The sequence below is a fragment of the Rutilus rutilus genome (genome assembly GCF_951802725.1).
Source record: "Rutilus rutilus genome assembly, chromosome: 2".
Taxonomy (NCBI): domain Eukaryota; kingdom Metazoa; phylum Chordata; class Actinopteri; order Cypriniformes; family Leuciscidae; genus Rutilus; species Rutilus rutilus.
This window is the reverse complement of record NC_140210.1, coordinates 22,599,821-22,618,239: the sequence shown is the minus strand read 5'-3', so window position 1 is coordinate 22,618,239 and position 18,419 is coordinate 22,599,821. Positions and strand designations below refer to the sequence as shown.

The 18,419-nt window shown below is 41.3% G+C and overlaps 1 protein-coding gene across 2 annotated transcripts in view; it reads left to right on the top strand.

Moving 5' to 3' along the window:
- Positions 1–18,419, top strand: part of lonrf2 (LON peptidase N-terminal domain and ring finger 2) — a 74,943-nt gene that overhangs the window by 15,121 nt on the left and 41,403 nt on the right. For both annotated transcript variants that reach the window (XM_084394093.1, XM_084394092.1), the window contains exon 3: positions 11,832–11,954. In XM_084394093.1, the coding sequence (XP_084250219.1) occupies positions 11,832–11,954 (123 nt within the window). The remainder of the gene's footprint in view (positions 1–11,831; positions 11,955–18,419) is intronic.

The window sequence follows — 18,419 nt, the reverse complement described above, 5'->3', positions numbered from 1 at the left end:
TAGACAGCGAGTCCAGTTCTGTGCCCAGAAAAGATATTCTCTGACTGGGAGACAGTGAACTTTTCGCCCAATTGACTTCAAGACCCAGATTCTCGAGATGCTTCGAGTAAAATGGTTCTGTGTTCTATGAACTCTGAGTGTGACTGAGCTAGAACCAGCCAATTGCTTCCAGCCCGAAGTTTCAGGGGAGCGAGGGCTGCGTCCATGCACATCGTGAATGTACGGGGTGCTAGGGACAGGCCAAACGGTAGGACTGTGTATTGATATGCCTGGCCCTCGAAGGCGAATCTCAAAAATCGCCTGTGACGTGACGCTATTTGTATTTGGAAATACGCGTCCTTCAGATCTATTGACACAAACCAGTCCCCCTGGCGAATTTGCGAGAGGATTTTCTTGGTCTTGAGCATTCTGAACCGGCATTTTGAAAACGCTTTGTTCAGCTGTCTTAGATCTAGAATGGGTCTGAGACCCCCGTCTTTTTTCGGTACCAGAAAATATCTGCTGTATAGCCCCCCTTCGCTCTGAGCTTGAGATAAAGGCTCTAATGGCCCCTTTGCTCAACAGTTTCGCAATTTCGGCACGAAGTAGATGTGCTACTTCCTTTTCTACCGTGGTTTCGATTCGCGCCGCGCAACGGCGGGGACGTCGAGCGAACTGTTGTGAATAGCCTCTTTTTATAATGTTCAGCACCCATTCTGATACCCCGGGAAGCTTTGCCCATGCATTTGCATGGATAGCTAGGGGTTGAATGAGATCTGGGCTCTGGCCGCGACATGGTGGCGGCCGGAGCGCTCCGGTGTGCTGAAACACAAACATCGCGCTTGCAGCGTTCGAGGCGGGGGGCGCGCTGATCACAGCGGGCAGCCTGCCCGCGCTCGACTCTCTTACGGCGGGTTGCCGAGGGAAAGCGAGCGGGGGGAACCCCGTGGGGCTTGTCATGTCCGTGAGTGAATGTGGGCGCGGGACAGCGGGCACATTTACTGCACTGAAAACACCGTCGGCATGAGCTGACTGTTTGTGTGTTGGTTTCGTTTTTACAGAAACCGTGGGACATGCAGTGTGTAGTGTTTGTGGGCACTGGGTCGTGGGCACATACACTACGTTAAATGCACAATTGACATGAGTCGATTTTATGTGTGCGAGCCCTGTATTTTGGCGGGCTGTGCTTGTGTGTAAGAATGAACACTGGGGTTGTGAGCATTTCTACTACACTCATAACACCATCGGCCGTGGCCGGATCGTGAGTGAATGTGGGCGCGGGACAGCGGGCACACTCATAACACTGAAAACACCGTCTGCTTGAGCAGACTGTATGTGCGTTGGTTTCGTTTTTACAGAAACCGTGAGACATGCAATGTGTAGTGTTTGTGGGCACTTGGTCGTGGGCACATTCACTACATCTAATGCACAATCGACATGAGTCGATTTTATTTGTGCAAGCCGCGTGTGGCGGGCTGTGCTTGTGTGTAGGAATGAGGACTGGGCTGTGGGCATTTTACTACACTCATAACACCATAGGCCGTGGCTGGAATACCAGAAAATACACTCTTTATGGGATTTATCTGGGTTTGTGTGCAGGCAAACGGGCTGTGAAACCGGCTTGTTTTCTGCTGAATACACTGGAACAGTCACATTTTCTGGAACTGAACGAGCGAGAAGTTTTGGTGGAAGTCCGGCCGCAGCGGGACTTGAACACCGTTTCCCTAGACTGGCTAGGAAGAGCTTGAGTTGCCATAGAAACAGTGTTTGGGTGCAGGCGAGCGGGTTGTACAACGCGCTCGTTGGCTGCAAAATACATCTGCAGTCGCCTTTTTAAGGGAACTGACAGAACGAAAGCATTGACGGCATAATTTCATCTGCCGGCAGACACGGGATTCGAACACGGGTCTCTGGCACGAAAGCCTAAGATTCCGCCACTGAGCCACAGGGGGGAATACATAAGTTTTCAGTTAGCGCGAGCGTCAACTTGTCTTGTGACGGCGTTTGTTTGCAGGCGTGCATGTATTTACAACAATTAACTGCAATATTGATATTTCCAGTTGCCTGAACTTAAGAGGGAACTGAGAAATGGAGGTTAGTCCGGTCTCGACGGGACTAAAACACTCTCTTTTTCTTTTCGCCGGTGAGTGACGCGTGAATGGGCGGGGGTAGCTTTCTTGTAACGTAAAGAAAAAACTAACCCCGTGACCGTCAGTGAGCTAGCCTCTCGAAGCTATATTTATAGCCCTAGGCCACGCCCGTCTCGGCGGGACGTGACGTATTGGGCGCGAAGCGCCCCCATTGGATAGGGCCTTATCGATAGGCTGCTGCAGTTGCCGCAGGGCAGCCAATAGGCGCGCGAGCCGTCTCACCTGTGTCTGCATACTGCCGCAACGCGTTTTACATTATTTCAAAATTAAGGATAATTTTTTGGCTTCAGTATCTCGCGGAAAAGAGATTTTCCCCTAGCGTAAGACTCGCAGTAAGAGAGAACCTCTCGTAAGAGAACTAATATTTCACGCTGCGTACGTGAATTTGTCTTCACAGAAGAAAGCCCTATCTAGGCTCTGCCCTGGTACAGTTTGTGTCAAGCCATTAGTTAGTCTGGTTGTTTAATGAGAAAGAGATGACATGTAGTTGCAATACATGCTTTTATAATCCGTACAATTTGTAGCAGCGGACCATAGGATTATTATTCTGTTGCATTTAACTGAGGAACAACTGATGATGGCATGGTTTGATGTAGGGATGGGACGGTATGAAAATTTCATATCACGATAATAGTGACCAAAATTATCGTTATTATCAATATAATCACGGTTTTGTTAAAACGAGATGAAAGTGTTCAAAAATAACTGATGCTCACACTTAAAAAAATGTTTTATATTTGAAAATCAACAAACAACAAATAAAACAAGCAGCTCTATGCACTTTTTTAAGCAAGATTCTATTCTGTGGCATTTCCTTCCTTACAATGACGGTCGTCAACGGTGCACATCCATGTGTGGGCTTTTTGTAAAAGCTCAAATATGACCACACCTCAGATTTGGTCCTCTTAAAAGGCTGAAAAATATCCAGAGCACGGTCACTGCCTTCCGCCATTCCTTCTCGAATAAAAAAAAACTTTGCGCGCTGCACCTGCGTCAGAGCTGTTGCTGGCTGGACAGGATTTACAGTGAGTTATTAAAATCGCGATAATCAAAGACGGTTTTAATGATAATTAAATTTTAAACGATAATACTAACCGTCAGTACATTTTTATCGTGGTTTATAGTGAAACCGGTAATCGTCCCATCCCTAGTTTGATGTTGACCAATGAGTGGAAAGAGGCGTTTTGTTCCCACCCATGTAGAGATCGAATATTCAAGCTGTTTATTCATTTTCGTGTTATTGTGTTTTCATATGGTAAATTAAAACAAAATGTAATGAAAATGAAAATATGAATATAAAAAAATATAAAAAATAAGATCAGTTCCATTTCGAGAATGGTTCACTCGTATTGCATCTGCTAGATGCTATGGGACAACTCCTTTTCTCGAGAATATTGAAGCCTTTATTTTAAAACGCAGTGCAGCTGCACAGCCAGCACAGTGCAGAGCTGTATAGAGTGCTGATTGGCTGGGCTGCGGGAACTGCACGAACCATGGCGAAGCGGCGAGGACGTGCAAACCTATCAGGGCGCTTCCCGCCTTGCACATGCTGAAACCCACCAAAATGGGTGTGGCTGCTAACTATATAAGCGGCCCACTTCGCCATAGGAATCAGATTTAATCTCTTTCAGCGACGCTCACCTCTTTGCTGATTTTCTCCTGCTCGAAGCCTTCTCGCCGTCGACGAGCCCAGCAGCGGAACGCAGCGATCTGCAGCAGCAGTTCAGAGGACGGTGGCCTCCTGATCAGCATTCAGCATTCCTGACTCAACACCGTCATCTGCTGATTCGCCGTTTCCCTGCGACCATCCAGCGAATAATATCCTTTATAAGAGCAATTCTAAAAAAAGCGAACCTACTAAAGAGCTCACGGCATTGTTCCAAATGCCACGCTCGGACTGTGCGACATGCGGAGCCCCTCGGCATGCCTCAGACAGGCATAGTGAGTGCGTTTCATGCCCGAGCACAAACGCCGAGCTCATCCGCGTTCTCGCCAGGGCCGTCGAGGAGCTCGGACTCGATTGGTCTTCAGCAGAAGAGCCAACTAAAAGCTGCCTCGACAAGTTGTTTCTGCCGGGGCGCCAACAGGCCCCTTTGCCAGCAGCCGGCGCCGTTCTTCCCTGAAGTACATGACCAAGTAACTAAGTCATGGCGCGCCCCCTACTTGGCGCGCCTATGCACTTCAGCCTCTGCAGCACTCTCAACCGTTGACGCTGCCAAGGAAAAGGGGTATGAAAAACGCTGCCGCAAAAGGGGTATGAACCACGCTGCCGCTTGAAATGAGGAGCCTAGTACAGTGATCTGTCACGCCACATCAAAGAGCGCCAAAATGGCATTTATTGTTTGAATTTTGTGATAAAATAGACAGAATTTGAAAGATTACACCTTGCTTATTATCGAAAGTAACAAAACACGGGGCTTGCTATTATATGGTGTAATGTTGTAGGTGGTTAGGCTACAACGCTGTATTCGTTGTGTACACATACTGTAAGATATGAGGTCCATTGAGCCAGGGCTGGGCCGGGGTAGCAGGGGGCGGGGCGTGTTCGATACGCCATGAGAGTATCGCGATATGTATCGTGGGTGGTGTATCATGTTTTTTTGGTTCGGTTTGAATATCATTACACCCCTACTCCAAGTGTTCCAGGCAAAACTTCTCCGATCCTTGGACGAGTCTGGACCGGACCCCACGGCCTTCAAGGATCTGCGCAGCGCCACAGACATGGCCCTATGCACCACGAGAACCACTGCCCAGGCCATTGGAAGAAGCATGGCCAGCCTGGTAGTACTAGAGCAACACCTGTGGCTCAATCTCACAGAGATTAAGCATGCAGACAAGACTGCTTTCCTGGACTCCCCTATATCTACCGCTGGTCTCTTCGGCCCCGCGGTGAAGGGTTTTGCTGAGCGTTTCACTGAAGTACAGAAGTCTTCGCAGGCCATGCGACACTTCTTGCCCAAACGCTCCAGTTCGGCTTCAGATCGCCCGAGGAATGCGCTGACCCCACAGCCAGCCAAACCAACGCCGCCGGTTTCTCAGCCCTGCCCAGCGGCTGAAACCAATCGACGCCCACGGCCAACTAAGCGCTTCCTGTTCCCGCAACGCCTGGACCCTGAGCCTCGGAAGCCTTCCTAGTCCAAGGACAGGAAGGATGAGAAAGGGGTTAACCCTTAGGGGTCTAAGGTGTTTTTTGGATCCTTGAGATGTTCTGACATGCACTGACATTTGTGCTTTTTTCAGTTACTTATAAAAATATATTAATGGCAAAGGTGTCATTGCACTCTATTCAGCACAAACAGGACTACCATAATATGTGAGCAACATATATGTACATGTTTGTATTTTTGAGAGAATAATGTTCATGCATGGTTATTGAAAAAAACAAAATTAAGTTTCTGAAATAAGGCCACAAAACACATACTAAATATGTGTCCACAAGACTTTTGACAAATGGATGTTTTTGCCTAGAGTTTTTGCTTCAAAGTGATGTGAAAATCATCCTGCCTACTCATTCACATAAAACAATACATTGATTTTAAACTTTGTAAGACACTTTTTGTTTAGAAAGGCAATATGCGTTGGGGCGTGAATGATCATGAATAATGATCTGATTCACACCTGAGAAGACAATGACTCGCATAATGAGCCTTTCAGTCGGGTATGTTACTGAGAGGGAACCACAAGAATGCGAGGACAAAAGAAATATATATATATATGTATATGTATGTGTATGTATATACAGTGAGGAAAATAAGTATTTGAACACCCTGCTATTTTGCAAGTTCTCCCACTTGGAAATCATGGAGGGGTCTGAAATTGTCATCGTAGGTGCATGTCCACTGTGAGAGACATAATCTAAAAAAAAAAAATCCAGAAATCACAATGTATGATTTTTTAACTATTTATTTGTATGATACAGCTGCAAATAAGTATTTGAACACCTGAGCAAATCAATGTTAATATTTGGTACAGTAGCCTTTGTTTGCAATTACAGAGGTCAAACGTTTCCTGTAGTTTTTCACCAGGTTTGCACACACTGCAGGAGGGATTTTGGCCCACTCCTCCACACAGATCTTCTCTAGATCAGTCAGGTTTCTGGGCTGTCGCTGAGAAACACGGAGTTTGAGCTCCCTCCAAAGATTCTCTATTGGGTTTAGGTCTGGAGACTGGCTAGGCCACGCCAGAACCTTGATATGCTTCTTACAGAGCCACTCCTTGGTTATCCTGGCTGTGTGCTTCGGGTCATTGTCATGTTGGAAGACCCAGCCTCGACCCATCTTCAATGCTCTAACTGAGGGAAGGAGGTTGTTCCCCAAAATCTCGCAATACATGGCCCCGGTCATCCTCTCCTTAATACAGTGCAGTCGCCCTGTCCCATGTGCAGAAAAACACCCCCAAAGCATGATGCTACCACCCCCATGCTTCACAGTAGGGATGGTGTTCTTGGGATGGTACTCATCATTCTTCTTCCTCCAAACACGTTTAGTGGAATTATGACCAAAAAGTTCTATTTTGGTCTCATCTGACCACATGACTTTCTCCCATGACTCCTCTGGATCATCCAAATGGTCATTGGCAAACTTAAGACGGGCCTTGACATGTGCTTGTTTAAGCAGGGGAACCTTCCGTGCCATGCATGATTTCAAACCATGACGTCTTAGTGTATTACTAACAGTAACCTTGGAAACGGTGGTCCCAGCTCTTTTCAGGTCATTGACCAGCTCCTCCCGTGTAGTTCTGGGCTGATTTCTCACCTTTCTTAGGATCATTGAGACCCCACGAGGTGAGATCTTGCATGGAGCCCCAGTCCGAGGGAGATTGACAGTCATGTTTAGCTTCTTCCATTTTCTAATGATTGCTCCAACAGTGGACCTTTTTTCACCAAGCTGCTTGGCAATTTCCCCGTAGCCCTTTCCAGCCTTGTGGAGGTGTACAATTTTGTCTCTAGTGTCTTTGGACAGCTCTTTGGTCTTGGCCATGTTAGTAGTTGGATTCTTACTGATTGTATGGGGTGGACAGGTGTCTTTATGCAGCTAACGACCTCAAACAGGTGCATCTAATTTAGGATAATAAATGGAGTGGAGGTGGACATTTTAAAGGCAGACTAACAGGTCTTTGAGGGTCAGAATTCTAGCTGATAGACAGGTGTTCAAATACTTATTTGCAGCTGTATCATACAAATAAATAGTTAAAAAATCATATATTGTGATTTCTGGATTTTTTTTTTTCGATTATGTCTCTCACAGTGGACATGCACCTACGATGACAATTTCAGCCCCCTCCATGATTTCCAAGTGGGAGAACTTGCAAAATAGCAGGGTGTTCAAATACTTATTTTCCTCACTGTATGTGTGTTTATATGTGTGTTTATATGTGTGTTTTATATGTGTGTTTTATATATGTTTATATATGTGTTTGTAAGACTGAAAATACTGGTTGTGGCCCTGGTCTGAGACAAAGGGCTAATTACCATTCGACCTCCCCCATACGACCTCACTTCCGCAAACTACTAAGAACTCACACAAGAATATGGTTTAATGTGAATGTTTATCATTGACTGTTATGTTTTTGGTGTCATTTGAAATGTCTCAAAGTGAGTGGTACAGATATCTCATATCCAGATAGGTAAAATAAAAGGTAATAAGGTTTTAAGAGTTTATGGATAACTGACTTACAAAGGAAGGTGGTCTCTCAAGCAAATGGTCACCCACCCCCATGAAGGTGCGACCACTGCATGCAAATTTCTTTTGTTAGCACATGTTTCCATGTGAAAGAGGTCTGACTATTTAATGAGATGCAGCAGAGAGTTCGGGGCCCTTTTCTGTACTTCGGATCGGTCCGTAAAGTTGGGTTTGCATCTTCTCTCTATTCCAGAGCATTTGATGTTTTGTATCGATTATCTTTGAATTGATTATGAAATTGGCATGATACATTTACCTGACATAATAAATTGTTACATGTGATTATTCTAACTGATTTTGACATTGTTCATTTAATGGTTAAAAGGAATAGTCAAACATTCACTCACTTTTAGTGAGGCACAGATATTATTAAAACCTTTCATTTATGGAGTCAGATGTATTAACGAGTAAATACATATGATTAATACATATACATATGATTAATGTGAACAAATTTAATCAACCAATACTTTGCATGAGTGAGGACAGAGCACGTGATTCCTTCCCCGTATATTGGCGAACCGGCAATTGGGCCAATATAGCGGGCCTTACATGTTTATATATATATATATATATATAGTCCAAATATAAATAAAATTCAAAAGCACATTTTGAGTACACGGCGATACCTGAAATCAAATCCTGTTCAAATAGGCTGTATGGGCCATTCTACAGAATCGGTTCAAAGTTAGAGTTGGAAACATCTTTAAAAAAATTGTCTTTTTCCACAAATTTTGTATGCATGCAAATTGTATAATATCCAAGGTAAACATTTCTAGTAATTGTGCATTTAATTCTAATACTGTATTTTCAGAAAGTTTTGGAATATTTACCCTCTCCCCAAATTTGTCACTAATAAAACACAATAATAAATAATTTAATGAGAAGGTTTATATTGACCTATTAAGATTTTGTTTACATCTACCTTGTAAATATATGTTTTGGTATTTTATTAAACCGTTTTCACATGTAAATCAACAATTACAATTTTAACAATATTTCAAGTGCAATCTTTCCTTGTAAAAAGCAAACGTTTTTCAAAGTTAAGGATTCATTAGTTTGAATTAGAAAAAAAAAACACTATAATAACATTTTAGTTGATAATTCAATATACCTACTTTATCTTTGACAACATCTCATACTATATATTTAACATATTTAAATGTATTGGGCAGCAAAAGTGTTGGCCAGAAATTGGCAAACAAAAGCTTATTTGATGTGGCAGTAGTCTATTTTTACTGGAAAAACTCTATAGTCTGTCCAAAACTAGTCAACGAAATCTTGTCTAAACATTCATATTTAGTCTGTAACATATTGTTTTTATGCTATATTAATATAGGGCATATAAATGTTAATTTGCAGTTCAATACGTTGCTTATACAAAGACATTTTATTTCAACATAGTTCAGTCGATTTTTACTCATCTCAGTATAGCAATATAGTTTGGGAAAAGCTAAACTATTAGATGTGTTCATGTTGTAAGTGCCTGTAGTAAACAACAGCGTGCATCTGTGCCGTTCATTCACACAGAGACAGGTCATATTTAAAGTCTTTTTGCCGTTTACATACACTATATTGCGATTACAACAAAGCACTTAAGAATAAAGCACTCACAGTCCTCAGCTGGATCCATTGCTCCTTGAAGTGAAACTGAAACCAGCACTTCTGAGGTAAAACATTTCCAGGATTATATTACTATTATGCAATTATTATTCCTTACAGTGTAGCAAAATGATGTAAAGTAGCCTACATGAATCTGATTAAACTTGATGTGTTTTATCGAGCTGATGTGGGCGTTCACAGATTTGCATGGATCGCCTCAGATCATTTGCGTTTCAATAGCGCGCGCTCTCTGTGGGCGTGTTCACATTAGCAGATAATGAGTTGACTGATGAGAACGACTGATATCTCTCTCTTTTCATTCAGATTATATAAACAGATATAGAGCAGGGAGGGGTGTTGAGGATGCCATAACTACTCTTGTACATTTAGTAGTTCAGCATCTGGAGACCCCAAAAACAAGGGCACGACTAGCTTTCATTGATTTCTCATCCGCATTTAATACAATTAGGCCACATGTGTTAGCTGATAAACTTGTCCGATTATTTAACCCTGATCTTAATTTAGTAGGATGGATTGTCAATTTTTTATCGAACAGGACTCAGTGTGTGAGAGTCAATGGTTTGCTTTCTTCCAAGTTATGTTCTTCTACTGGTTCCCCTCAAGGGTGCGTTCTTTCACCTCTGCTTTTTATTTTGTACACGAATGATTGTAGGAGCACATTTGACAATAGATATCTGTTAAAGTTTGCAGATGATACTGTGATTGTGAGTCTCTTAGCAAATGAAGAGACATCTCATGGACCTGTGGTGGAGGATTTTGTCTCTTGGTGTGCAAATTGTAATCTAAATCTAAATATATCAAAGACCAAAGACATGATTATAGACTTTGGAAAATCTGCCATTTCAGCCTCTCCTACTGTTATAAATGGAAGGGACATTGAGCTTGTGGACGAATATCGATATCTTGGTATAGTGATTGATAACAAATTAAATTTTAATGCCAACACTGACGCTATTTGTAAAAAGGTTCAACAGCGTATGTTTTTCCTAAGGAAAATTAACTCTTTTAAAGTATGTTCGATGTTGATGACACTGTTTTATCGAATCTGTCATTTCTTACTGTGCCATTGTATGGTTTGATAGTACTAGCCTGTCCAATAGAAACAGATTTACTAAACTGATTAAGACTGCTTCTAAAGTAATTGGAGTTCAACAGATATTGCTCCAGGACATTGTTAAGGAACGGGTTGTTAAAAAAGCCTATTCGATAATCATCTGCCCATCACACGGGCAGGTTTTGATGGTTTTGATCTTCCCGCAACTGAGAGAGCACTTCCTGGACCTGTGTTGTTAAATTGTATTATAATGGCTATTTAACATTACCCCTGACTAGGCGTGCCGTGCTGCATAGACAATCACTGAAACAACAGTGATTTTGAGGAAAAAATAATGTGTAAGATATAAAACGGCAGTTGGATAGTGACAAATATGATGCCATATCTCTATGAAAAAAACATAACAACAACAACAACAAAACTAAAAACTAATAGAATAACAACCAGAACAATAGATGTGACATTGATAAAAAATTATGTAATTTATATCTTTATCATATTTCAACTTCCTTGTCCAAAACAGCACTTCGCTACAATGTGCATCTCCGTGCTATCCAGTGGGTCGTGGAGCTTTGCCACACAGATTTTGCTAAATAAAACCAGTGGAGTGCCAAAGAAGTAGGCTGATGGGTAATGGGTGCAGATGCGAGGTATATTAATATTTCTGAAATAATCAGCTAATATTTCTCTGGCACGTAGGTTGTTGAACCCATGCCTATAGAGAATTATTTTTCTGCTTTCAATATTAAATCGAAAAATGAATGAACACAGACCATCTCATAACATTATTTATGAAGTTGTAATTTTGCAGTGTAAATGCATTAATGCCAGCTTTGAGCTTCATTTAACAGTCTCAGTAAATCAATTTATCTGAATGCCATATAATGCAGCTGTCTGAGTAAAATTATTCAATTATTCTAATTGAATTTAGTGATAAAATTGAAGAGTTTGACTTGAAAGATGTCACATATTTAATAATGTTTGGAAAAACTGAAGGCCTTTTAGACCTCTAAAAATACAAATATGCCCTTTTAAGGACCATTTAGCCTTTCCATAGGTGTCAAAGGTTTTTGCATGTTCACATAGCAAGTGTGACAGAAGTCACCAAGTTTTGTACTTGTGATGAAGTCCAATAAATAAATAAATAAAATAAATATTTAAACATGTAATTTTGTTTGGTCACTAGCAACCAAAGACTACCAGAGGGTTAAATACATGTGCCCACTGTGCATTGTTTTCTTAAAGCCAGGGTTGCGTAGGCACCATAGTTCTTGTGCCCGGAATATTGCTGTTTTGTGTTGTTGGGCTTAAGTTACTTTTATTTACCATGTTTTCTCTTTACAGGCTCACTACATTAAGGCCACAGCGTTCAGGGGCACCGGCCGCAGTGAAGAGGCTTTACAGGAGTATTTCTTCTGTGTGGCTTTGAAATCTGACTGGATCGCTGTAAAACTGGAGGCTCAGAAGGTACATTAATCTTTGTGTATTTGCGTATGTCAGCCTTTGTCTGGCAGATCTCCTCACATGATGGTTTCTCCTCTGGGCTGCACGATTTAGAAGGAAAAAAAATCAAATTGCTATTATTATTATTATTATTATTATTATTTTATCAAAATTTATTTAAAAGGCAATTTGAAAAAAAAAAGAGCTACAGGTTTGTTGTGGTGGTTTGCACAGCATCAAAGAAAGACCAATTACAAACTTATCCTCGAACACTAAAATAAACAAATGAAACAGCACAGTTAATAGCACTACTGTTTATTTTAAAATGACATTAACTTTCTGCTATTTATTTTCAAATAAAGTTGTCATGATTGACATCTGGTATGATGCGAATGCACAAGTGAACTAAGTTACTTGCTAGTCAGAATGCTCCTGTTCCCAAAATGCGCTCTTCCCATAACAACACGCTAAAACATTATGGAGCTTAAAATATGACAATATGATTTGAATTTGAATTGTGTAAATTTGAATTATTTACAAGTGAAATCTAACAAAATTGAATTTTAGGTGGTAGTTTAAATAGTTCTGAATTGGATTTTTTAAACGAATATTGAACATTTGAAATTTAACAAATTGAAATGTTTTTATGGCTGAATTTTATAGACGTGTATTTTCAAACACCTAGTTTTTTTGTTCTGAATTCGTATACTGCAAATATTCAGTTTAAAAAAATACAGATTCAAGTTTTCAAGATGAAGAAATTCGGAACTTCAAATTCAGTTTTTTAAAATTCAAGTTCAAAAATTCAGATCTTACAGAAAGTAGGTCACAGGTCATCCACAGGGAAGAGTAACGGATCTCAGATAAGTCGAACAGAGCATTTTGGCTGCAGTGCAGTAGCTTTCTGCCGCAAACGCGGTGGTGGTTCAAGAGAATCCATGTATCTTTCGTTCAGTCGTTTTTTTATTTAACCCTCTGGGGACCAAAAACGCGCCCGCGCGTTTTGCTCGTTTTTTTTTTTTAGCAATGAAAATAAACACTAAATGCTCTGTTAATTTTGATCTTTCATTTTCGTGTAATACATCAATCGATCCTGTTCAGTTTCTGTTTTTTTTCTGTATACTCACAATAAAAATAAAGTGTTTTGCCTTCTCTCTGTCAGTAAACTCCCATTTGAAACGCGTTCGAAAATGATCTATAACTCCGCGAAAATTCAGTCAAACAGGCAAACAGACCCACGGGCATAAAGCTTGAGATCGCATCTTTTAAATGAAGTAATTTATATAAAAAACAAATATTCTCAGCTCCTGTAATCTGTATAAAAAGAGAGCGACTCTAGTCGAGCTCATTACGAGCCATTCAAAAGTAATTTGACCACTCCCCGGAGAGCGCGTGCTATTCAAACGCAGCTGTAAACAAAGCGCGTCGCAATCGAGTGAGGCATAATATAACCTACCTTATGGAGAAAAGTTTCCTCAGAACAGTGCTGATATGAGGAGCAATATCTCCTGATATGAGGAGCAGATCCCGCTGAGGAGTGAGGTAGGCTGTTTTCTTTTCTCAAGTGTTGATGTGGAATAACGTTATGGAATAACGTTAGTGTAGGCCTATGCAAACCGCAAAAAGATGAATCGCATTTCTATAATATGACTCGCCTTTCTGTGAGATGAATGAAGGGTACATATTTGTAAAGACTGTTTAGCCTAAATATGAATCGCGCGTCTGTGTGTGAAAGAATAAACTGCTTTGCTATAGCCTACTGAGATGAGTAAAAATCGACTGGAATATGTTGAAATAAAATGTATTTGTATAAGCAACGTATTAAACTGCAAATTAGCATTTATATGCCCTAATATTTCATAAAAACAACGTTACAGTCAGTCACTTGTTGACTAGATTTGGGTACAGTTTTTAGGCTACTGTAGAATATACTGCCACATCAAATAAGCTTTTGTTTAGCAATTTCTGCTCATATCTAACGTTATATATATATATATATATATATATATATATATAACTATATATATATAACGAATATATATATATATTTGCTATATTCAAACTAATGAATACATATGATAAAATGTAGGCCTATAATCTTTTTTCTTTTTTACAAAGAAAGAGTACACTTGAAATATTGTTGAAATTGTAATTATTGTTGTAATTGTAACATTTTTAATAAAATAGCAAAACATATTTACAAGATAGATGTAAGCGAAATCTTAAATGGTCAATATAAGTCTTCTTCTAAATACATCTTTTGTCCTTGCATTGTGGCTCAGTCAGTGTCACACCTGAATGAATGGCTAATTATGCAGAGTCATTATGCAGAGTGGGTGGGACATTGTAATCTAAGGTGTAAACTACTCCTCCCCCTCGCATATTGGCTTTCCAAGCAAAACCTGTTTTACACCATTTAACTCAATGTATTTTTTTTTGTGAACGATAAAGCAAGACTATTTTCACATAATTTTGAAGCTAGAACTGAAAGGGACAACATCCATTAGTCAAAAGTCTTGTGGACACATATTTAATATGTGTTTTGTGGTCTTAATTCAGCAACTTTCATTTAAATTTTTTCCAATAACCACGCATAAACATTATTCTCTTAAAAATACAAACATCTACATACACGTTGCTCGCATATTATGGTAGCCCTGTTTGTGCTATATAGAGTGAATTTACACCTTTGCCATTAACATGTTTATAAATAACTGAAAAAAGCACAAATGTCAGAGCATGTCAGAACATCTCAAGGACCCCAAAAACAGCTTGGTCCCCAGAGGGTTAATATTAAGAGTAGAAAAATGAGAAAACAGCTTGAGTAGCCTATTAGATTTCTAATATTCTAGTAGCCTAATAATAGTCCGCTGCAGCAGTTGCACGGAGCTTACAAAACGCGTGTATTGCAACTATAGGCTACATTTAATTTTCTCATCAAACAACTAGACTAACGAATAGCTCGGTACAACAGAAGAGCCTAAGAAGACTAATCAGCGTCTTCACAGCAAGGGAAATGTTTGGAATAACACGTAGGACTGTGTGCGGCACAGCTTGCCCTTTATATTGTACAACAGACCAATTAAATTAGGCAGAATAACTTTTTATATGTTTGGTTGACTGTGTTTCATTTTGATAATGAGCAGTCTGCGATATGAAGCAACGCCAGAACTGATAGCCTACTATGTTGTGTGAGAGCGCGATGCGCCTGCGCCATCACTTGGATTTGTTCCAGTGCTGGGAAATAACTTAATACTCTGTTATTTATAGTCATACAGATAATATGACATCATCCGAAACAGTAAAATGTATTATTTTTAGCGCGTCTCTGTCTCTTTAGATCTTTCTGGCGCTCACCAAAAATGAACCAAAATACAGAGAATAGCCTTCTTGGCGCGCCTACTTTTGAAAGTCAACATTTAGATTATTTAACGTTAAATGCATTATATATGCCCGAGTCACTTTGGAATAAATCACAGCGTGTTTCATGATAAAACGTGACTTAGCCTATACAGTCCGGAAATAGGTTATAGCAAATTCAGACCAACTGCTGGTCTACACAGAGAGAAAGCCCTTAGGCTCTGCTGTTGTACCGAGCTATTCGTTAGTCTAGTTGTTTGATGAGAAAATTAAATGTAGCCTATAGTTGCAATACACGCGTTTTGTAAGCTCCGTGCAACTGCTGCAGCGGACTATTATTAGGCTACTAGAATATTAGAAATCTAATACTCAAGCTGTTTTCTCATTTTTCTACTCTTAATATTAAATAAAAAAACGACTGAACGAAAGATACATGGATTCTCTTGAACCACCACCGCGTTTGCGGCAGAAAGCTACTGCACTGCAGCCAAAATGCTCTGTTCGACTTATCTGAGATCCGTTACTCTTCCCTGTGGATGACCTGTGACCTACTTTCTGTAAGATCTGAATTTTTGAACTTGAATTTTAGAAAACTGAATTTGAAGTTCCGAATTTCTTCATCTTGAAAACTTGAATCTGTATTTTTTTAAACTGAATATTTGCAGTATACGAATTCAGAACAAAAAAACTAGCTGTTTGAAAATACATGTCTATAAAATTCTGCCATAAAAACATTTCAATTTGTTAAATTTCAAATGTTCAATATTCATTTAAAAAAAAATCAAATTCAGAACTATTTAAACTACCACCTAAAATTCAATTTTGTTAGATTTCACTTGTAAATAATTCAAATTTACACAATTCAAATTCAAATCATATTGTCATATTTTAAGCTCCATAAAACATGGACTCACAAAGAATTCACAAAATTCTTTTACAGTAGTGTTTTCATTATAATTTTATGTAACCTATATAACAGACTGCTACCAATCCCGATCTGAATTCTGACTTGATGCAGCCTGAATCACAATGGCACTGTGTTTCGTTAGTTGGCCAAAGGAGAAGCATCTTCTTCTTTTTTTTTTTTTTTTTTTTTTTTGACTGAGCCTTGTTTCTCACAAGGTTTTTTTTCTCCATTCTGTCACCTCCTGATGACAGAAGTGAGTTTGGGTTCCTTGCCACTGTCGCCTCTGTCTTGCTTAGTTGGGGACACTTAATATTCAACAATAATATTGATCTGACTGTACTGATACTGTTCTGTGAGAACGATGACATAATTTTTAGCAGAACTGTTTTATAGATGAGATTAACTAATTTAGTAATTGATAGGGGTGTGGCGAGACACTTAGCTCACGAGATGTCTTGTTCTTGTGAACCCAAGACTGTTGCACTGAATTTTTAAGAAATCCTCAATGACAAAATTCATGACTGGAAAAATAGTAGCAGCTGCATTTTGAAAAGTTTTAACTAATCATCTTGTAATGAATGTCATTTCAGTTCTACTTTCTGAGTATGAATTATCATATACATTGAAAGAAAACAATATAAGCACTGTAAAAGGTTTTGCCACAACTGAAGGAGAAAAGTCTTGGTTACATATGTAACCCTCGTTCCCTAAAGGAGGGAACTGAGACGTTACGTCAGTGACTGACGAAATGGGGGTTTCGCTAGAGAGCCCTATCACCTTCGAGTATTAGAAAATGAGCCAATGGTATGAAAATACCATGGGTCTGCGGAATTTGAATCTCCGCCCCACCGCATGGGTATAAAAGGAGCAGCGAGTACAATTTTGCATTGTTACCTGCTGAGGAGCCGAGACTGTGCACCCCGGCCGTTTCAGCGGCACAGTGGTAGTGGCATGCGGACGTAACGTCTCCGTTCCCTCCTTCAGGGAACTCAGGGTCAATGGAGACATCTGAGTAAAATAGCGCACATATCCAGTCCGTGGAGTGGAATGGGTGCAGCAAACGAAGACACAGAGCAGATCCTAGCTACTGGCCATTGGGAGCGAGTACACGAGAGGACGCTGGCTCTACACGGAGATTGTAGAATCTCACGAATGTGTTAAGTGTCGCCCAGCCTGCAGCTCTACAGATGTCTGTTAGCGAGGCGCCATGCACTAGTACCCAGGAGGAAGCAACGCTCTGAGTGGAGTGTCTGGGGTGCTTAGGGTCACCACGCCAGGTTGAGGCGCTCTGCGGGCAAAGCTACATTGCAACAGAGCGCTCCACCGGAGGGACCCCAGTGTACCCTTTGGCCGCCACGCCATCGAGGGCAGAGAAGGCGGAGGAAGCCGCCGGGCTACGAGAAGTCAACAGGGACTTTCACGATCTGGTGACTTCCTGATGCATCTCGGGGAAGAAAGGCACTGGGGCCAGGTACTGGCTACCGCTAGCATGCGCCGCTTCCAGGAACCAATTGTCCAGCCTTGAGCGCTCGGGGGAGGGCGGCGGGCGCCACTCCAACCCGATGCTCTCAGCTGCCCGGGCAAGCATGGCCGTCAGCTCTGGATCGGACTCTGTGAATGCTGACACTCCCGAGGGAAGCAACGCAGCCAAATCCTCATCTCCAGAGGAATCTAGCCCGCCTTGTGATGCTGTGAGCGACATGGTGTCATCTGCCGGATCCCCGAATGAAACACTGGGTCCTGAAAGAAACTAGGCTCACCCAGAAGCTCCACGGCTTGCGATGTGGAGGGGGCCGTGGGCCGAGGAAGACTCGTCGAGTTGTTCCACACCGTAACCCTCAGATCACCCTGGCCACCAGCCAAAGTATCCCCTCTCGAGGAGGAGATAGATTGGGGTGTGGCAGAGGGGAATCTACCCCCACGGAGGTCATTGAGTCTTGATCTAAGCACCACGATGGCCACGTTCCTGCAAAGAGAACATGACTCATCCACGAGCACTGCCTGAGCGTGATTAAAGCCCAAACACGCGAGGCAGCACTCGTGACCGTCAGGCGGATGGACCATGCGCCCACAACCAGAAACACATGGGCAAGACATCTTTAAAAAGATGTGCCCGTGCAGCTCTTTTAGAAAGAGCTCAGGGGAGAAACACGAGCCGCGTGCAAGCCACTGCATAGACCAGCAGCAGGATTGTGAATCTGCTGAAACACGCCGTCACACTA